This window comes from Hemibagrus wyckioides, linkage group LG22, assembly GCF_019097595.1.
Source record: "Hemibagrus wyckioides isolate EC202008001 linkage group LG22, SWU_Hwy_1.0, whole genome shotgun sequence".
Lineage (NCBI taxonomy): Eukaryota > Metazoa > Chordata > Actinopteri > Siluriformes > Bagridae > Hemibagrus > Hemibagrus wyckioides.
The window spans coordinates 15,748,205-15,769,779 of record NC_080731.1 but is presented as its reverse complement, the minus strand read 5'-3'; the positions used below and the strand labels follow the sequence as shown (position 1 = coordinate 15,769,779).

Sequence of the window (21,575 nt, the reverse complement as noted above, 5' to 3'; positions counted from 1 at the left end):
TGACTCGCATATGAACTTAAGTGACATCCCATTCCTAATCCATAGGGTTCAATATGACGTCGGTCCACCCTTTGCAGCTATAACAGCTTCAACTCTTCTGGGAAGGCTGTCCACAAGGTTTAGGAGTGTGTTTATGGGAATTTTTGACCATTCTTCCAGAAGCGTATTTGTGAGGTCACACACTGATGTTGGACGAGAAGGCCTGGCTCTCAGTCTCCGCTCTAATTCATCCCACAGGTGTTCTATCGGGTTGAGGTCAGGACTCTGTGCAGGCCAGTCAAGTTCATCCACACCAGACTCTGTCATCCATGTCTTTATGGACCTTGCTTTGTGCACTGGTGCACAGTCATGTTAGAAGAGGAAGGGGCCAGCTCCAAACTGTTCCCACAAAGTTGGGAGCATGGAATTGTCCAAAATGTCTTGGTATGCTGAAGCATTCAGAGTTCCTTTCACTGGAACTAAGGGGCCAAGCCCAGCTCCTGAAAAACAACCCCACACCATAATCCCCCCTCCACCAAACTTTACACTTGGCACAATGCAGTCAGACAAGTACCGTTCTCCTGGCAACCGCCAAACCCAGACTCATCCATCAGATTGCCAGATGGAGAAGTGCGATTCGTCGCTCCAGAGAACGCGTCTCCACTGCTCTAGAGTCCAGTGGCGGCGTGCTTTACACCACTGCATCCGACGCTTTGCATTGCACTTGGTGATGTATGGCTTGGATGCAGCTGCTCGGCCATGGAAACCCATTCCATGAAGCTCTCTGCGCACTGTTCTTGAGCTAATCTGAAGGCCACATGAAGTTTGGAGGTCTGTAGCGATCGACTCTGCAGAAAGTTGGCGACCTCTTCGCACTATGCTCCTCAGCATCCGCTGACCCCGCTCCGTCAGTTTACGTGGCCTACCACTTCGTGGCTGAGTTGCTGTCGTTCCCAAACACTTCCACGTTCTATTTCACGACTGGATTTGTTGCACAGGTGGCATCCTATCACAGTTCCACGCTGGAATTCACTGAGCTCCTGAGAGCGACCCATTCTTTCACAAATGTTTGTAAAAACAGTCTGCATGCCTAGGTGCTTGATTTTATACACCTGTGGCCATGGAAGTGATTGGAACACCTGATTCTGATTATTTGGATGGGTGAGCGAATACTTTTGGCAATATAGTGTATATATATATATATGATATGCCACGCCACTCAACTCCAGGCACATTTAAGGGAGGTGAGAGGGGCACCCAAGTGTCACATCAGACCATTCAAAACCGTTTACATCAGCGTGGTCTGCATGCTAGACAACCTGCAATGGTACCTGACCACACACGTCATCGTCTTGCATGGGCCAGGGAGCATTTACGCTGGACGAGGGACCAGTGGGCCTCAGTGCTGTTCTCTGATGAAAGTCGATTCATGTTGAGCAGAAATGATGGCCGCCAACGATGTTAGAGACGTCAAGGAGAGTGCTATGCATCAGCCACTGTTGTGGTGGTGTTACAGTCTGGGCAGGTGTGTCTACTCAATACAGAACTGCCCTACATCTTGTGAATGGTACAGTGACAAGCCAATACTACCTGAATAACATCATTAATCCAGTCATTGTGCCCCTGCATACAACACACTAATTTCATCTTCATGGATGACAATGCTCCAGCTCATTAAGGTCGCATCATTAGGGAACGGCTGCTGGAGGCTGCCGTACCTCAAATGGAGTGGCCTGCACTTTCTCCAGACCAGAATCCCATAGAAAACCTATGGGATCAGCTGAGACGCCGTGTAGAGGCTCGTAACCCTGCACCCCAGAACCTCAATGACCTGAGGGCCGCCCTTCAAGAAGAGTGGAATGCCACGCCTCAGCAGACGATAAGTCGACTCGTGAACAGCATGAGACGTCGTTGTCAAGCTGTAATTGATGGTCAAGGGCACATGACAAATTACTGACATTTTTTGTTGTGGTATACCCATATGTTGGCTTTTGTTTCAATAAATTGTTTGAAATGAGGAAATCACCATTGCATGCTTCTACTAAAATGCCCTACTTTCATGATATAATATCACTGTAGTGTGAACTTTTTACATTTTCCATAAATTTTACCCAAAAGCCAAATATCCTTAACTTTTTGTGTGTAGTGTATATATACAGCTTTGGAAAAAAATAAGAGACCACTGCCCAATCTCCAGATTTGAACCCTATCTGAAATCTGATTTGAAACCCTATTGAAAACCTCTGGAATGTCATCAAGAGGAAGATGGATGATCACAAACCATCAAGTAAAGCTGAGCTTTTTGCTTTTCTGCAAAAAGAGTGGTATAAAGTTCCCCAACAGCAATGTGAAAAACTGGTGGAGAGCATGGAGCCAAAACACATGCAAATCAGGGTTATTCCACCAAATACTGATTTCTTAATGTTATTTAGCCAAAGCATTAACACAATTTGTTTACAAATGATTTGCATTTTGTTTTATTTGAGTTATTAAAGCTCTGCATGATCTTGGGTTATTTTGATGTGATGTCATTTCCTTTAAATATACACTCTAAATAACAATAGTTATATTTTGAATTTAGCACCTGTAAGAAAAAAACATAAGAAACTGATTATTTAGCAGTGGTCTCTTTTTTTTTCTTTCCAGAGCTGTATATTCCAATGTGCTTAGTGCTCTTACTAAAGATGGTCTGTTGTGTTATTTCTTCCTGATCAGAATGGGTTTATGGGTTTTTACACTGTTCCTGGAGGCTGAGGGGATGTGTGCACTACCCATAATGCACTAGAACGTGCGTAATGTTTTTTAAAGTGGTTACCATTTCATTTAAACCTCAGTGCCTGTGATCAGAATAAAGAAAAAAATATCTGTTCAAGATTAAGAGCCAACATTATTTTTTTTTTTAAATAAGTTAAAACCACATGTTCTCCTGATGTTACTTGTCTGATGTGGAAGCCCCAGCCCCAATGCAGTACACACTTTTATCAGTCCTAACTGGAACAAACTGCATTGAAAGAGTCGAGTCATGATATAAACCGTAATTTATATTTGGTGTAACGTTTCCAGTGCCCTCTGTCAGGTGCGTTAATTTACACACACACCTTGTTTAGTTAACCAGACATTAATCTAGCTGAACTTTGTGGTGTGTTATCTGAAAGACCTCTTCAATCACGAGTTCAACAAATGAACATATTTACAGAAACTGTCCTATTTTACAGTAAAGTCACTCCTTTTTCCTTTTCTGGCGACCCTTAATAATGCGTCGGAAGGTGAGACTGATGCGCGGCGTCTTCACCCTCTTCCGCACTGGGAGGCTGTGATACCAGTAGGTGTTAGTGGGAGAGTTCATGAGAAGAAGGCTCCCATGGGCCAGTTCCAACTTGACAGGCTCTATATGATGTTTCCTCGGCTCCTTGCGAGCGTCTCGATGCCTGAACACCAAGTCGCGTACGGCTCCGAGAGACACGGCGGCGATGGGGCACGAAGGGTCCAGTTCACGCTCGTCGTCCCTGTGCTCCCCGATGTGATCCTGACCGTCTTTATACCTGCAGACACACACAACATCAGTGACATTGTTTGTTTTTTACAGAAAACACATTTAACACAGTGTATGTGGCCATGTGATAGATACAGAGATTCCGTACAGCTCTCCGGTGCTGGGAGAAACGCAAATCTTCAAATGGAGATCTTTGATACTTTATTGGAATTTGGAACTACTAGTGTTCGCAGAACCAAGCGAAGACATTAACATTAAAGACTTCTGTTAATAGAAAATGAACATAGAAAATCTAACTGTAATTACTGCCAGAAAAAATATTTGGCTGAACTGGATCAGTGAGAAGGTTTCTTCAGGTAAAGGGTATCTTATTTATGTAACACATTCACCAAGTCTATAAAGTTCTGGACTATCTAGAACCTCTTCTTGGTTCTTGTCTAACCCTTGGTATATTATTGTTTTCTATCTTTTGAGTATATTATTTATTAGTAGTCAGCAGTCCATGTGTCCTTCTGACCTATGTGGGGTTTTTTTCAATTGTTGGTTCTCATTTGTTTTCCTTTATTTATACACTGAAAATGTATAAGTGATTGGGATACTGTGTGTGATGGTGTGAACATGTATGTGACCAATAACATTTGAATTGAATAATTATTAAATTAAATAATAATAATAATAATAAAATTAAAAAATCCATTTAAACTGTATCTATTATTTGAGGATGTTAAAAAAATAATAAAATCACCTGTTTATCAGGACAAAGTTGAAGGTGTATCCTGTGGCGTTGGTGACGGCGTCACGGATATACTGGAGGGTCGGTGTCCAGAGTCTGGCTGCAAGATGCACTCCAGAAAAAGAATAGAGCAGACCCTCTTCCCCGTATGTCGCCTGCTTCCGGGGAACGCTGTACATCTTCCCGTACACCTTCAGCTTCGCTTCTTCGCCTCGAGAGAAAAAGAGAAGATTGCGTTATAATACACAAGCGTTACTTTAAGTGCTCCAAGTAAAAGTGGACAGTGGTTTCATCTTGAAGAGATTTCAGCAAATCCACTCACCCTGACTTCATTCTAACAGACATCAGTAGGACGAAGGATGAACAAATGGATGAATGAAAAGCTACAAATATAAATTATTTTCCACTAACATGCCATGAAGTGCTTTATTCCTCTTATACCACACCAATGACTATTTTAAGTTTTAAATAAACGACATCATGATCATTTTATCTTCTTTTTATCCTTGCATTTCAGTGTTGTGGAACGTCTGCAGTTCAAGTTATAAACTATACTATAAATATTGATTTCCTCAGCAGGCTCTCTTCTGCTTTCTATTAAGTTAAAAAAAACAAAAACAAAAAACAAACAAACAAAAAAAAACCGCTTGTCATGTTGACGAAAACCTGCAACACCGTCCATCCTCATCACTTTCCTGTGATCTTAGACTGTTACGAAAAATACTGGCACTGGAGACTCCTTCTAAAAATCATAAAAAATGCTCAGAAAAAACTTCGCCATATCAACAATCGCACACATCTGACCACATGTAAAGACCTATAGTAATGACAACATATTAGAACTGCTGTTATAGAAAAATGAATCAATTCCTTCTGACCAATCAGAATTGAGCAAAAACACCAGTGTAGTCTCTCCATTCTTTTTTTTGTACCAAGTATCCTACACAGGGTCACGGGGAGCCTGGAGTCTATCCCAGAGGACTCAGGGCACAGGGACAGAGTGCCAACTCATGACAGAGAACAACTTCTCTCACACACACCTATATACACAGTACACACAATTTAGAGACACCATTCAGCTTACAACACAATCTAGCCATGGGGGTCACAGTCCAGTGACTTCTGTGCCGGTCCCAAGCCTGGATAAATAGCGAGGGTTGCATCAGGAAGGGCATCCGGCGTAAAACATTGCCAAATTTATTCATGCAAATCGTCAGTACTCTGAATTTCATACCGGATCGTCGAGGCCCGGGTTAACAACGACCGCCATCGGCGCCGTTGACCTACAGGGCACAAGTGGAAAATGGGCTACTGTTGGTCGAAGAAGTAGAGGAGGGAGGAAAGTGTGTAGACAGAGAGAGAAGAGGAAAGGTAATAGTGTAGGACTGAGAATAGGAACTCTAAATGTTGGTACTATGACAGGGAAAGGTAGAGAGCTGGCTGATATGATGGAGAGAAGGAAGGTGGATATACTGTGTGTACAGGAGACCAGGTGGAAGGGTAGCAAGGCTCGTAGTATAGGAGAAGGATTCAAGCTGTTTTATTATGGGGTGGATAATAAGAGAAATGGGGTAGGTGTGGTCCTGAAGGAGGAGTTTGTGAGGAATGTTCTGGAGGTGATGAGAGTGTCAGACAGGGTGATGAGTCTGAAGTTGGAGATTGAAGGGGTGATGTTGAATGTTATTAGTGGTTATGCCCCACAGGTAGGTTGTGAGTTAAGAGGAGAAAGAGAGATTCTGGAGTGAATTAGATGAGGTGATAGAGACTATTCCAACAGGTGAGAGAGTGGTGATAGGAGCAGATTTTAATGGACAAGTTGGTGAGGGGAACACAGGTGATGAGGAGGTGATGGGCAAGTTTGGAGTTAAGAAAAGGAAACTTGAAGAACAGATGGTAGTGGACTTTGCTAAGAGGATGGACATGGCTGTGGTTAACACTTATTTTCAGAAGACAGAAGTTGAGGCAGGCTCTGGGTGGTCAGGTAGTGCTGCCAGATGACTGGGAAACTACAGCAGAAGTGATCAGGGAGGCAGGAAGAAAGGTGCTGGGTGTGTCATCTGGAAGGAGGAAAGAAGATAAGGAGACTTGGGGGTGGAATGAGAAAGTTCAGGATAGTATTCAAAGGAAGAGGTTAGCCAAGAAGAAGTGGGACATGGACAGGACTGAAGAGAATAGACCGGAATACAAGAGCACAGAGTGAAGTGAAGAGGGTGAAGAGTGAAGAGGGAGGTGTCTACAGGTTGTACAGGACTTGTACAGGTTAGCTAGGCAGAGGGATCGAGATGGGAAGGATGTGCGGCAAGTTAGAGTTATGAAGGATAGAGATGGAAAGGTGCTCACAAGTGAGGAGAGTGTACAGAGGAGATGGAAAGAGAACTTTGAAGAGCTGATGAATGAGGAAAATGAGAGGGAACAAAGAGTAGAAGGGGTGAACTCTGTGGAACAGGAAGTAGATAAGATTAGAAAGGATGAAGTCAGGAAGGCAGGAAGCGAGGATCAAGTGGAAGGTGTACAAGACAGTGGTGAGACCAGCCATGCTGCATGGTTTAGAGACAGAGTCACTAAGGAAGAGACAGGAGTCAGAGCTGGAGGTAGCAGAGCTGAAGATGTTGAGGTTCTCTTTGGGAGTGACAAGGTTGGACAGGATTAGGAATGAGTACATCAGAGGGACAGCTCATGTTGGACGTTTGGGGGACAAAGTTAGGGAGGCCAGGTTAAGATGGTTTGGACATGTCCAGAGGAGGGAGAGTGAGTATATTGGTAGGAGAATGTTGGACATGGAGCTGCCAGGCAGGAGGCAAAGAGGAAGGCCAAAGAGGAGGAATATGGATGTAATAAATGAGGATATGAAGCTAGTGGGTGTAAGTGTTGAGGATGCAGAAGATAGGGATAGGTGGAGAGAGATGATTCGCTGTGGTGACCCCTGAAGGGAAAAGCCAAAAGAAGAAGAAGATTCAGCTTACATTATGTGTTTTGACCACGGGAGGAAACCTGAGCACACTGAGGAAACCCCCAAAGCACAGGGAGAAAATGCTTACACACTTAATCATTACTGTTACTGTAATTAAGAATTAATAACGAGAAATACTTCATGACACTTCCAGAAAGAAGAATAGGTTCCTTTAATTTCCTGAATGAAATAGAAATTCATTTGTTCTAAAAGAACATGGGCTACAGAAGAACAAGGGCTACAGATGGAGGTGTTGGACATGGCATGTGAGAGGTTCTCCTTTTTAATTTGCTTTCATAATAGAAAGTGAAGAGTTGGTGAGACGATTCAGCAGCTCAAGCCAACACAAACACACTCACACACACTCCTGGAAAAGATATAACTATAATATACTAATACTAAAAGCAAAAACAAGGCATTTTCATTCATTTCACCAAAACACAAATGCTCAAAATGACCAGTGTAAACAGTGGTGAGTGACTCAAGTGAAAAGTGAGGATCAGCAAAGAGGCAGAGCTGATTTCACAAGAACAGATCGTTTTTCAGCGATCTTTGGAGGCAGTTTCTAAGTGAACCCAAGTGGAGAGAATTATTTTGTAGAGAAATAAAATCATATCATTGAATTGATGAAAGAATCGTCCACATCCCCAGTAACCTGATCAGTAAATAAACTTTATGAGAAAATGTCGAGCTCGTTAAAACATTTGCTTATCTCTCTCGGTGTTCACTGGTTCTCAGTCAAAAGGTTGCGTGTTCACTAGGAGCGCATCATTAATCAATAGAAGCTAGTAACGTTCTATATATACACAGAACATTAGGCCAAGTTATTTAGAATGTAGATTTATTAGTATTTATTTGTACCAGAAGATAAATGTATACTGGAGCCATGAAACTCATTTTCTTTGTGCAGGCTGCTGGACAATTCGTTCAGTTTTGGGACTAAATGTAGTACAACTGGACAGGTGAGGTCATAGGTTTACATAGGCCTTTAAAGAAGAAGAAGAAGAAGAAGAAGATGAAAAAGAAGATGATGAAGATGAAGGAGGAAGAGGATGAGGATCATTTAGTTCTGCCCTGAATACAATATCCCACATAACAGATTTTTATATATAGTCCACAAAACACAATAACAACTGAACTTTCACAACTGAACCTGTCCCCTGTTAGTGGGTGGGATATATTAGGCAGCAAGTGAACATTTTGTCATCAAAGTTGATGTTAGAAGCAGGAAAAATAAGCAAGCGTAAGGATTTGAGCGAGTTTGATGAAGGGCCAGATTGTGATGGCTAGACGACTGGATCAGAGCATCTCCAAAACTGCAGCTCTACTGTGGTGTTCCCAGTCTGCAGTGGTCAGTATCTATCAAAAGTGGACCAAGAAAGGAACAGTGCTGAACCGGAGACAGGGTCATAGGTGGTCAGGGCTCACTGATGCACGTGGGGAGAGAAGGCTGGCCCGTGTGTTCCGGTCCAACAGACGAGCTACTGTTGCTCAAATTGCTGAAGAACTTAATGCTGGTTCTGATAGAAAGGTGTTAGAATACACAGTGCATGACGGGTCAGGGCTGTTTTGGCAGCAAAAGGGGGACCAACACAATATTAGGCAGGTGGTCATAATGTTATGCCTGGTCTGTGTGTATACAGAATATACTGGAAAAGCAAATAATGCGCAAGAACTGAAGGATTTTGTTGTCTGAAACACATTGGGAACTGCTCAGACAAACAAGGAACGCATCACAAAACATCAAGACAGTTTTCAATCATCCAGATAACAACAAGCTGTGTGAAAACTCAAATATAAATATAAACTTTTTCAACTAGACAGGTCCAATATGACATTCCTTCACAGCCTTGTACCTGTAAAGTACTCCACCTCTTCCTCTAGCTGCATGAAAAGCCTGCTTGCTTCCTCTTTGGAGAAAAGTAAGCCGTAGTCACAGTCCAGCTCCTGCGCCTCGATCTTTTGCCATGGGATGGGATGTGGGAATTCTTCCTCCTCATCTCCATCTTCATGTCTTCCCTCTGTACACGGCTTCTCCATCTGCTGTGTCTCAGGTTTGTTGTTTTCCACACAGGCAGGTGCTCAGACTGACAAATAAAGATGATATGATAACAATAATACTATGCTAGCTTCATTCAGACATACAACAGTATCAAGTCTGCCTTTATATTCTTATCCTGGATGTTTAAATAAAAATAAGAATAAGAATAGTAACAATAAACAAGACCTTGCATGTGTACCACTTCTCCAAGCATGGCTCTTCTTCTCTCTCTTTTTAATACTGAGTAAGAACCACAGAGACATCTATTGGTCAATTCTGGTATACCACTCACAATACTGCAAACTACTCATCTCTATTAGCCCCAGATGATGTACACAAAGTGAAGTAGTTACAGACTTGATGCCATGAATGCAGCTGCCTGTTTGTCTTTAAGCATGTGTGTATAATAGTTTTTGCTCCAAATCTTTCTTATTATGCCATCGATGAGATCTTGTGATATGTACAATACTTAACCTTGATAGTTTTCTGTCATATTACATGTAGCTCATCATTGAATCTCATGACTAGCCGTTACTGGAGAGAGGACAGGTTAACTGGAAGGCTACAGATAAAAGCAAGTAGTCGGCATAAATGATATATTATACACCCCATTCTCGAGCTCCCAGTGTTCTGAGTTTCCAGTCTGACCACTGCCTCTACCCCTCATCAGAGTCTCGTTGCTTGGTGGTGCTCATTGATACTGTGGATGGATCTGTGTGGACAGCCTGTGACCCAGGAGACAGCAATGGACAGAGCCACTAGGGGACTTTCACACCGTCACAGATCTGCCATTACATCTGTCAGCTTGTGACAGCAAGGAATTAGTGTCTGTAATGAACTCAGAAACTACACTGACCTAATAGTTCCTCATGGGCCCTTGATTGTTGTTGTAGAAAGGACGTTAATCAGTTACAGTTACATTATTTACTGTCCAGTGTCACCCAAATGAGGATGGGTTCCCTTCTGAGCCTGGTTCCTCTCAAGGTTTCTTCCTCATATCATCACAGGGAGTTTTTCCTCACCACTGTCAGCACAGGCTTCTCATTAGGGATACAATAAAGGAGGGATAAAGTAGTTTAATAATTTAATTTAATATTTTTTTTTCTCACCTTTCTCTACTTTTCTAAAGCTGCTTTGAGACAATGTCCATTGTAAAAGGTGCTAGACAAGTACATTGAATTGAATTGATATATTTATTATAATTTCTTTCTTCCTAATTAAGAAACATTAATACTGACATTTTTAGCCAGAAAACCAAAATACTATCAAGTTAGGAACACAACTTTTCACATTCGTCAAGAAAAATACGGTATCATCTATATAGAAAGAAAAGTGATGATCTTTCCCCCACTTGTAATGCCCAATAATCCTGTGTGTGATCTCACTGCCATGGCTGGAGGTTCCATTGCCAACACAAACAGCACTGGAGACAAAGGGCATCCCTGACGTGTAGATCGCTGTAAACTAAAGGGTCTCCAAAAGGATCTCAGAAGCTGGGTTTGTGTATAATACTATCAAAAAAGGTAATTCCATTCTATCCTACCGAAGGCTTGGCATGCATCTACTGAGAACAATCCTGTGTCTTTTTCATTATGCCTCTCATGTTGTATATTCAGTTCTAATCTTGTCTCTTATTTTTGTACAAAACCTCTTCAATCATTAATCAACTGAGGAAGATATTTATCCAGTCTTCTAGAAAGTGCTTTACAAAGTATTTTTGTGTCACCTACCGTAAAACTTTGGTCTTGTAAGATTCAGTTTTGTTTTAATATTAAAGTTATTAAGCTAATCTTAATGAAGCTGGCAACGTTCCTATAGTTCCTCATACATGTCAAGATTTGGTTTGTGTCAAGACAATCTGTCTGTTAAATGTTTTGTAGAACTTTAATAGCAACCCATCTGGTCCAGGTGCTTTACTGCTACAAAGATCCCCTATAGCCTCACTTAGGTCTTCTGTTGTTAATGGGCTGTCTTGTGCTTATTTCTCATTCTCTGATATAGTCTAAAATTGCAACTGTACAAAAAAAAATGCATTTCTATTAAGCCCTGATTTGTAAAGCAGTTCATAAAACTCTCTACAATCTAAATGAGCCTGAGTGATACTAATATTTCCTTTCATTTGGCTTCAGTATTATCCAAACTTCAAGTAATCTTAGATCCTTCTGGATCTGTCCAATACTGGGTTGATGGAATGATCAAAATCTCCCCTGATAATATTAGGATGTTTTTTTTTAAAATATACAATCATCAGGACCATACTTGCATAGCTTTTGTGACAAAATAATAAGAATAACCTTCCAGATGGATCTTGGATGTTTTTTGTATTTTTTTTTATATTATTGATTTATGAAGGAGGATTAATACACCCCTTGCACGAGGATTAAAAATAGCATTAAATACATGGCCTGGTCATATTTAAAAGACTATTTTAGATGAGAGGTATTGTTTATCTTATTTAACACCTAACAGTTTGCCCACTTTTCTCATTGTAGTTTTAATCTCCAGATGACATTTCTGTGTTTTTTGCATGATGAATGATTATCTTAGCATATTATAGAATTATGGAATAACTCGCTTTCTCTATTTTTTATTTAATTAATATTAATTAATGTCGTATCAGGACACGTCATTGTCATGCTGCTCTTCCATTGGCTCCAACACTATTTTGGCGCGAGCTGAGAAAGAACGAGACACACCAGAGGCTGCTACACACACACACTCTCTCTCTCTCTCTCACACACACTCACAGGTTGGGATTTTAATTCATCGTGAAAATGATCGGACAAAAAAGCATCAAGTCATTTTTCTTACCCACCAACAAGAAAAGAGACTTCCACGAGCTGACCGGATGCGAGGACGCGTGTGATGTGAGTGAACGCAGTGATGTTGCTATGGTTACATATGAATTAGAAACTTGTTAGTGAATTACAATCTTCGTGTATTCAACACGCTGCTTTAATAACAGGCATTAAAAGTGTGTAAATCTTGTTTTTATCAGACTGTGTTTCCCCCACGTTGTCCGTTCATTTAAAAAGAAGCGCTGAAATTTTCCCGCGAAAGATGCGCCGGAAGTGGATGCAACGTCATATGTAAACAAACCCACCAAGTTAATGAAAATAGCATTAGATGCCTGTATTTAAATTATCTATGTATTAGTAACGTATTATATACATAGATGTACGGCGATATATGATCATTTAAACACTTTTTTTGTCATGTGGAAAAATGATTACTTCAACACTAATGCAACAAGAAAAATGTTCAAAGTTTTTTGTGACACTTTTATTCGTTATTCGTGCTCATATTACTCATGATTAGTTTATTTATTTATTTACTTATTTAGTATTCATTCGTCTATCCATGTATCTACTTACTAGTTTGTTTGTGTATTCTGTTTGTGGAGTCTCCCCCTGGCCTGGATTTGTTTACATTATTTACCCAGTTATATATCCATGATGTCCTCGCCTTGTTCGTGTTTGCATTATTAAAACGAAATGAAACTTAAAAATCACTTTTGTTGACAAACAAACTACGAACAAACTTTTTTTGGAAGAGGTCGTTTATAACTTCCGGTTCATCCGTGCACGTGCCTGTACCCACGTGTTAGTTTCCTATGTTTACACCGTGTCTCGGTAAATATGCCGCTGCAGTCTGATGGCGGTGTTTATAAACACTCGGCTGTGTTTTCTCTCCACGCCGTGCACGAGAGTTTTATCGAAGCGGTGTTGGAGTTGCAGTAAATACACAAAGATATCGTCCCAGGTGAAGAAACTGAAAGCTGAGAGTGATGTCCTTCTGAGTCCCGAGCAGCTGGACCGGATCGCCCGGAGCAAGGCGGCGGCACTTGAGCGTCTGTCCTCCCGCCGCGGGCCTGTGGGAGTCGGGGAGAGCTGGAGGAGAGCGCTGGGGGCAGAGTTCAACAAGCCCTACTTCACATCGGTAATCAGACTCTTCTCATTTCCCCAGCTCCGTTTCTTCTCTTTCTTTTTTTTTTAGTCATGTTTATTTTTCCTCAGTTGATGAACTTCGTGGATGGTGAGAGGCAGAAGCACACCGTGTATCCTCCTCAGGAGCAGGTCTTCACATGGACACAGATGTGCCAGATTGAAGATGTGAGTTTCTTTCAGTTTGCCTTACACACGTATTAAACACCCAAACACCAGTTTTTAAATTATTCTTAAAGAAATAGTAGAAATAGAAATGGAAAATGAAGACAAGTTGATTCGGTCCTGTAGGAGGGAACTGGTATTTAGAGACTGATATATGATTTTCTGATGATTGCCAGCATTAATACAGCCAATAAAAAGATCCTGTGCATGTACATAAAGACTTGGTTATCTCACTTCAGCGTCTCTTTATGTAAACTGAAGATTTCTCACATACACTTTATTGCTGAAAGTTTTGGGACCAGATCATTGAATTCAGGGGTTGGACTTGGTCCCTTAGTTCCAGTGAAAAGAACTCTTAATGCTTCATCATACCAAGACATTTTGGACAATTTCATGCTCCTAACTTTGTGGGAAAAGTTTAAGGACGATCCCTTACTGTTCCAACATGACTGCACACCAGTGCACAAAGCAAGCTCCATACACATGTATAGACATGGATGAGTGAGTTTGGAGTCCTGACCTCAACCTGATAGAACATCTTTGGGATGAATCAGAGTGGAGACTGTGAGCCAGGCCTTGTCCAACATCAGTGCCTGACCTCACAAATGCGCTTCTAGAGGAATGATCAAAAATTCCCATAAACGCACTCCTAAACCTTTTGGAAAACCTTCCCAGAAGAGTTGAAGCTGTTACAGCTGTAAAGGGAGGAACAACTCCATATTATATTCATGTGCATGTAAAGGCAAATGTCCCAGTTTCGGCCTGGCTCACAGTCTCCGCTCTAATTCATCCCAAAGGTGTTCTATCAGGTAGAGGTCAGGACTCTGTGCAGGTCAGTCAAGTTCCTCCACACCAAACTCGCTCATCCATGTCTTTATGGACCTTGCTTTGTGCACTGGTGTGCAGTCATGTTGGAACAGGAAGGGGTCATCCCCAAACTGTTCCCACAAAGTTGGGAGCATGAAATTGTCCAAAATGTCTTGGTATGAAGCTGAAGCATTAAGAGTTCCTTTTACTGGAACTAAGGAGCTGAGCCCAACCCCTGAATTTAATGATTTGGAGGGGTGTCCCAAAACTTTTGGCAGTATAGTGTATATGGGATCATTTTGCTTTGAAACTTGAATGTCTCTCTTTTCCGCAACTGATTTTCTTCTGTCGCTTGTCTACTTTTGAGAGTTTGAAGGCTAACCTTAATGTTTCCTCTGAGACATGTGAAGGTTAGTCACATCTTTTCAACTTCTTGTAATAATCTTGTGTGTAAACGTTTGTGTAAACCAGTCTGAAAAACACGTTTACACACCTGCAGGATCACAGGCAGGAACTTTTTCTGAATGTATGTGATCTTCAGGAATACCAAATTTATTTTTGTAAATACTCGTACAAATGATTTACAAATAAATCTGAGGGATGTTCTCATGTTTCAGTTGATGTGTTCCTGAAACCCCGCAGTGACCGATTTGAGACACATGTTTAAGTGTTACACCATCAGGAGAAAAGGGGCACTAAACTGTACACTGGGGTGGTGGTGTTGTTGTTAGGGTTTTTTCCACCTTGAAATGTGAAATTTTGGAAAGGTAGGTTTTTGTTTATTTAATTACGTTTTATATTAAAGTGTAGAAGAATAAGAAGAATAAACTATAGAAATTGATCAGTGACAGATGTTTGATGCTTCTGGCCTGTTGATAAAGAAAGGTACAGTTTGGTGTATGCTAATAACTTTTTTTTCTTTTCCATATTTCAACTTAGTAAGTTGTTATTTTATCTGAATATTGTGATGTTTCAACACTAATGATTTATTTTAACTTAATATTAACACCCTGCATGAGTAAAGTCAGTTGTATTTGTTCTGGCTCATCACAATGATGATGATGATATTAGTGAAACATCGAGCTGAGGATATTTCAGTGAATTTCCAAAAGGTTTAAAAAAACAAAATTAAGGTCTAACCCACTGACTTAACCTTAAGATAGTTAATCATGAACAAATGCACTAATCTGATCTAATTTACCTTTAAAGAAATAATGAGAGCACAGATTTGGGCTTCTGTAGCATCTTCATCAGACAGTTAGTGTGCTTTAGTCGTGGTTGATGCAGTTTCTTGTCTACATTTGTTATGTTCTGCTCTCAGTGACCAATAGGAATGAGCCTCTGACGCTGTAAAAGTGTTCAGTGGGTTTGATTCCATATAGGGTTGCAAAATTCTGGGAATTTTCGAGGCTGGAAATTTCCATGGGAGTTAACGGGAATATATGGGAATTGGAGTTAACGGGAATGAATGGGAATAAACAGCCTATAACAGGAACCCCTGTATATTGCTCAGTCATATGCACACAGCACTGCAGGGCGACTGAGGCCACACCTCCACATGCACTGTCCATTCCTCCATAACATGCACTGATCATTTCTTCAATCCTCCACACTAAATCATTTCACAAAATCTCCATCTTGGTGAGTAGTCATGTAAATTACATGAATATTACATAAATGTATATTTAAAACTTCCTTGTGCTGTGTGTAAGCTGTTGTGTGTAAGATTTATTAAAAAAAACCGCCGTCTAAAAAAGACCACACACAGACACACACACAATCCCCCTCAGTCACTTAAAGGGGGTAATTCCTCCCTTTTTTCCAGGCTCTGACAGTCACAAGAATATTGAAGCCACAGTTCTGCATTCGAACCCAAAGATTACAGTTTTGAATGAGACTTTTTTTTTGGAAGGGAAAGGGTGTGGGATGTTTTCATTTTACAGCAAACAGAAGGAGGAAATATGTTTGTTTTGGGTTTTTTTTTTTACATTCAACATTTATGCTTTTGTGTTGTTCAATGTTAGAATTAATTAAAGTTAAACTACTACTAATTAAATCAAAGTCAAAAATCTCATAGATGCATTAGTTTGCTTGCATGTCAGCTTAGGACCAAACAAAATATTTATATTTATGTTTGTATATACAGTTTATATAAATTTTCCCAAACTTGAAAAATAATTTCAATAAATTCCCATTAATTCCTGTAAATTCCCACAAATTCGTGTTAAGTTTCCAACTTGGAATATTTCCAAAATTCCCGAGATGACATTCCCATGGAAATTTACTGGACATTTTCCGCCAATTTGTGACCCAACATCTAGCCCGTGTGTAAGGGATCTGGCAACCCAGCAGTGAGGTGATAAAACATTTACACTAATCCTTTTTTTTTTTGGCTTGGTTTTGACAGGTGAAGGTGGTTGTTCTGGGTCAGGATCCCTATCACGGACCAAATCAGGCTCATGGCTTGTGTTTCAGTGTGCAGAGGCCTGTTCCTCCTCCTCCCAGGTTACTCCAGTTTTCTGAATCTTCATTTTAAGTCGTTTTCACGGTGCATGCAGTTTATATAAGCTGCCAGGTCTGGCTACAGATGTGAAAGGGATGCGAGTTCATCATCTGAAACACCTGAAAGATGGTTTATTAATAACATGCTGTCAGAAAAAACTGGACATTACAATTAAGTCGATTAAGTTGATTCAAATGGATGTTTTTTTTTTTTTTTTTTTAAACAGGTTTCCTCTCGCTGTCTGAACACATGCAGCTAGCAAGACTGGCTCTGCTAAATGTGCTATAGGGATGTGTGTCTGTGTGCGATTTTGAGTTTATGTTTTGATTGTGTGCGTTTGTGTGAGTTTTGATTGTGTGTGTGTTTTTACTGTGTGCTTTGGAGTTTGTTCTTAATTGTGTGTGTTTTGATTGTGGATTTGTGTTTTGACTGTGTGCATGTGTTTTGGTGTGTTGGTTGTGATTTGTGTGTATGTGTTTTGAGAGTTTGAGTTTGTTTTTGATTGTGTGTATGCTTTGATAGTGTGTATGTGTGTTGGTGTTTGTTTTTGATTGTGAGTTTGTGTTTTGATTGTGTGTATGTACGTGTGCTGATTGTGAATTTGTTTTTGATTGTGTGCGTGTCTGTGTTTTGATTGTGAGTTTGTTTGGATTGACTCTTACAGGACACAGATCTGGAGCTTCTGAGACAGTGTTCATGACTGCTGTCTTCTGCAGGTGCACTACAGTGTGGTGTGTAATGGATGTGATTTTGTTTGCAGCTTGGTGAACATGTATAAAGAACTGGAGTCTGACATCGAAGGCTTTCAGCATCCTGGCCACGGTGATCTGACAGGATGGGCAAAGCAAGGTGACCACTTCCTCTTCCTGTTCCTCTTCTGCTCTTCACTCTCACCTGAATCTGTCAGGGTTTTACAGCAGTAGTAACACTTCTGGCACTTTGGTGTAAAAGACACTGAAAGTCGTAGCCATGCTTATAGAAATTCTCCAAACGCCCTCAGGAACCTCAGGACAGCTAGTGTAAGAAAAATAAAACCATGAGAGAGTAGAGGATCTTGATGTAGAAGTTTATTGTAGTGGAGCAGTGACAAAATACATAAAGTACTTTGGGTTTATCGGAGTCAAAAAGAAGGCAGGACAAATCCTGCTCGAACAGTTTATACTGTGTTTCCTGTGTGTAATTTAAATGGGGTTTTGCTTTAAATATACACTGATCAGGCATAACATTATGACCACCTGCATAATATTGTGTTGGTCTCCCTTTTGCTGCCGAAACAGCCCTGACCCATCATGCACTGTGTATTCTGACCCCTTTCTATCAGAACCAGCATTAACTTCTTCAGCAATTTGAGCAACAGTAGCTCGTCTGTTGGATCGGATCACACGGGTCAGCCTTCGCTCCCCACGTGCATCAGTGAGCCTTGGCCGCCCATGACCCTGTCGCCGGTTCACCACTGTTCCTTCCTTGGACCACTTTTGATAGATACTGACCACTGCAGACCGGGAACACCCCACAAGAGCTGCAGTTTTGGAGATGCTCTGATCCAGTCGTCTAGCCGTCACAATTTGGTCCTTGTCAAACTCGCTCAAATCCTTACACTTGCCCATTTTTCCTGCTTCTAACGCATCAACTTTGAGGACAAAATGTTGACTTGCTACCTAATATATCCCACCCCCTAACAGGTGCCATGATGAGGAGATCATCAGTGTTATTCAAGCCACCTGTCAGTGGTCATAATGTTATGCCTGATCGATGTAAATTGAGAGTAAGAACTGAAATTGACCCAAATGGCTAGGTGACACGGTCATCCAGCTGGATGTCTTTAAATGGTAATCACAGTCTGTAATTTCTTAGAGATTGCTCAACACACTTCCTCTTTGTGACTCTGCAGGTGTTTTGCTGCTGAACGCTGTGTTAACTGTGCGAGCTCATCAGGCCAACTCGCACAAAGATAAAGGATGGGAGACTTTCACGGACGCAGTGGTGCAGTGGCTGAGCGCGAACCAGGAGGGTCTGGTCTTCATGCTGTGGGGCGCGTACGCTCAGAAGAAAGGGGCTGCGATTGATAGAGTACGTTTCACTGATTATTATTTTTAAAATCTATTTAAAATGATTATTGACTGGTGGTCCTGCAGCAGGATCCCACGCTCTCATTGCTGCAGCCTGGGTTTGATTCCCGGGCAGGGCGCTAACCCAGCCACTGAAGAGTTAACTCTCAATGCCGGTCCTAGGCCCGGATTAAATGGGGGGGGGGTTGTGTCAGGAACGGTATCCGGTGTAAAACCTATGCCAAATTGAAACATATGGACAAATGATCCACTCTGGTGACCCTGAACAGGGAACAGCTGAAAGAAGAAGAACAATATTGACAAAACTGTAATATTCAGATTACATAAGGCTCACAGTTTCAGAAACACACCTCTCACCAAATAGTTTGTTTCTTCATATGTCATTTTGCAGAAACGACACCACGTCCTGCAGACCGTTCACCCGTCCCCTCTTTCTGCACACCGGGGCTTCTTCGGATGCAAACATTTCTCAAAGACCAACGATCTGCTGCTGAAATCCGGGAAGAAGCCCATCGACTGGAAAGCACTGTGAGCTCAGCGAGAGCAGACGACGATTAAGCTGAAAGTTCAGTTCGGAGTTCTACTATTTCACACTGGACTGTTTCTCCAGATCTTCCTCTGTTGTTGTTGTTTTTTCCTCCTAGAAAGAAAATGTGTTCACATGAAACAGCATTTTCAGATGTAGGTTCAGATAGTTGAATGCTGTCTTCTTTCCATGTCTGTCCCTGAAAACACAGTCTAGTGACTGTGGGAGGTGTTTCTAATTTTCTGCTGAACTACTACTTCATACATTTGCACTTTTTCCAAAAACTTGTTCATTTTAAAAAGGTTTTCTTAATAAACTTTATAAAAGAACGTGTGTGTGTGTGCGCTGTAGATGACAATGAGGAACTTAATGGTACAGAATGACTTGAACCCAGGCCAGGATGGTGGATTTAAAAATATTTTGTCCTCCAGCATTAAATACAGGAATACGACTTGAAGTATGTCTATTGTTACAATTCAGGTTTAATGTTACACCTCAGTCTTTTATTTGTTTTTCTTCACTTGATGACGCACCAAGGTCACGTCTAGCTTTTCTCACTGGCTCTATCTCTTCCCGGCTTTGCTCTCAGAGATAACGCTGGAACTCATGTTCATAACAAGTTAGGCATTCCTCCTGCGCCAATTCTCGTAAATATCACCTGAGAGAGTGAGACGGTGAGAGCCGGTAAAGCCTGAGGCACGGGTGAACGCACTGTACATAAACATTCATTCTGCACGTCTTCCACGTTCAGAGGAATTCGTTTCAGGGAAATATCTAACATCTAATCAGAAAATCTTCAGAAAATGGCAGCAATGAGAAGACTGCTGAACTAAAATATCCATCCATTAGGGAGCTGTGTTTTTCTAACTAATTTGTACATGCATAAACGTCTGTGCTCTAATTATAGAGATGCTTCATTGCAGATGCTACTCTCTTTTTTTGTTTTAATAGAATTTAGAAAAGTGAAAGTGTGATGAGAAATAAAAGCCATAAACACATCCCACCGGTATTGAATAATCTGTCACTTAGACAAAATCTGGCTTTCGTTGCTAAACAAAAATCTCAAAAAAAGCTGAAAATTTTCTGTAAGCAGTTTTCTTACACAGGGTCACAGGGAACCTGGGAGATTCTCTCAGGGGACTCACCACATGGCGCACACACACACACTGGATAATTTAGAGATGTCATTCAGCCTACAAAGCATGTCTCTGGACTAAGAAAGGAAACCCCCGGTGTGGCTGAGCAATAAATTCCACCGTAGTGGAAGTGAAAAGAGCCGTATCTGGGTGAATCGCCTCAGTGTCGAGACAGACCACACCTCAGTCTTAACCGGTTTCAGGAATATTCCCAGCATTCCTGGCATTCCTTACTACTAGAAGTGTTCCTGAAAGAATTCTGCCCAATCCCACCTGCTCTAAGACATATCTCTGTTCAAGAGCTTAGCTTGATCTATTACTTAAAATATAAACAAAGATCCAGATTAAACCTCTGATCAGAATGAAACGTTTACATGATAAGCACGCTGCACCTTAATCGCTCCAGTGATCAGAGTATCCTCTCTATTATTCCTGCTTTCTTTTTCCATTAGGTCCCATAGGAACCCGGTCCCAATGCCTTAACACCTCTGCTTCCTGTTCTCAGTGACTCTAACACAGAAACATAAAGCATAGAGAAGTCCTACAGGCACTGTGAATGATCCTGTCATTCTCAATCGAACTCAATCATAAAGCAGATTTAATTTTTAATCTACTTTATGACCTAATGCATGAATTTTCATGAGTCATGCACCCTTGGCTTATGATCTGGACAGCTTGTGCTGCTTCAGGAGCTCGTAGTAGACTCCACACTCACTTTCATTGTTGCTGATACATACAAACCGTTCTGCATTAAACTGAAATATGAAACTGAACTTCATTTAGTAAAGGTTCATGACATCTAACACAATTCAGACAACAGCACTATAAGGTCCTACACTGATGAACACACTTTGTGCTTATAAAAATAGATTTTCTGTGATACTGTTTTTTCACTCCCATAGCATGTCCTTGATTGTATCTGTAATCTGTGGTTTAACGGTCATGCTCAGTTCAGGAAGGAAATCCTCCGTCCTCGTGCTCTGTGGTCTTGTGATGCACCACATTCTGTCCTAAAGACAAAGATACGATATGAAAATGACACTGGTTACAAAAAAAAGGCAAATATGAGCCTTTTAACTGTTCACAGCCTTTTGACTGTAAAAAGTTGGTCCCAAACTGATAAATCATATTCATTACCATTAATAAATCTCATGTAGAGCAGCATGACAGCACTGATGTGTTTCTTTTTGCTTCAGCTCAAGAGCTTCAGTTTTTCTTGGCAAGGAAAG

General features: G+C 41.1%; 2 protein-coding genes across 5 annotated transcripts; one reads left to right on the top strand and one right to left on the bottom strand.

The window, feature by feature from the left end:
- Positions 1-2,999: 2,999 nt before the first annotated feature.
- alkbh2 (alkB homolog 2, alpha-ketoglutarate dependent dioxygenase) lies at positions 3,000-9,425 on the bottom strand. The gene is made up of 4 exons (XM_058375231.1): positions 9,383-9,425; positions 9,012-9,242; positions 4,218-4,416; positions 3,000-3,521 (listed from the first exon to the last, which is right to left on the bottom strand). Exons 2-4 carry the CDS (start codon positions 9,193-9,195, stop codon positions 3,200-3,202), a joined length of 705 nt encoding a protein of 234 aa, XP_058231214.1. The 5' UTR covers positions 9,196-9,242; positions 9,383-9,425; the 3' UTR covers positions 3,000-3,199.
- Positions 9,426-10,608: 1,183 nt separating this feature from the next.
- Positions 10,609-19,539, top strand: unga (uracil DNA glycosylase a). Of its 4 annotated transcripts, none has more exons than XM_058374753.1 (8): positions 10,609-10,719; positions 11,946-12,063; positions 12,959-13,135; positions 13,213-13,308; positions 16,520-16,617; positions 17,376-17,464; positions 18,507-18,685; positions 19,076-19,539. In XM_058374753.1, exons 2-8 carry the CDS (start codon positions 11,971-11,973, stop codon positions 19,214-19,216), a joined length of 873 nt encoding a protein of 290 aa, XP_058230736.1. In that variant the 5' UTR covers positions 10,609-10,719; positions 11,946-11,970; the 3' UTR covers positions 19,217-19,539. The 4 variants fall into 4 exon arrangements, with proteins under 4 accessions (XP_058230736.1, XP_058230735.1, XP_058230734.1 ...); XM_058374752.1 differs by having other exon boundaries at positions 11,817-12,063; XM_058374751.1 differs by lacking the exon at positions 10,609-10,719 and having other exon boundaries at positions 10,784-12,063.
- Positions 19,540-21,575: the final 2,036 nt, after the last annotated feature.

What these genes read in the sequence shown, in the direction of transcription:
- unga (XM_058374750.1), top strand. Translation starts at nt 12,851, where the DNA reads ATGGCGGTGTTTATAAACACTCGGCTGTGTTTTCTCTCCACGCCGTGC. An exon ending in GACAGGATGGGCAAAGCAAG is followed by an intron (nt 17,465 to 18,506) that starts GTGACCACTTCC and finishes GTGACTCTGCAG; the next exon opens with GTGTTTTGCTGCTGAACGCT. An exon ending in AAGGGGCTGCGATTGATAGA is followed by an intron (nt 18,686 to 19,075) that starts GTACGTTTCACT and finishes GTCATTTTGCAG; the next exon opens with AAACGACACCACGTCCTGCA.
- alkbh2 (XM_058375231.1), bottom strand. Translation starts at nt 9,195, where the DNA reads ATGGAGAAGCCGTGTACAGAGGGAAGACATGAAGATGGAGATGAGGAG. An exon ending in AGAGGTGGAGTACTTTACAG is followed by an intron (nt 4,417 to 9,011) that starts GTACAAGGCTGT and finishes TTTTCTCTCGAG; the next exon opens with GCGAAGAAGCGAAGCTGAAG. An exon ending in AACTTTGTCCTGATAAACAG is followed by an intron (nt 3,522 to 4,217) that starts GTGATTTTATTA and finishes GTGTGTCTGCAG; the next exon opens with GTATAAAGACGGTCAGGATC.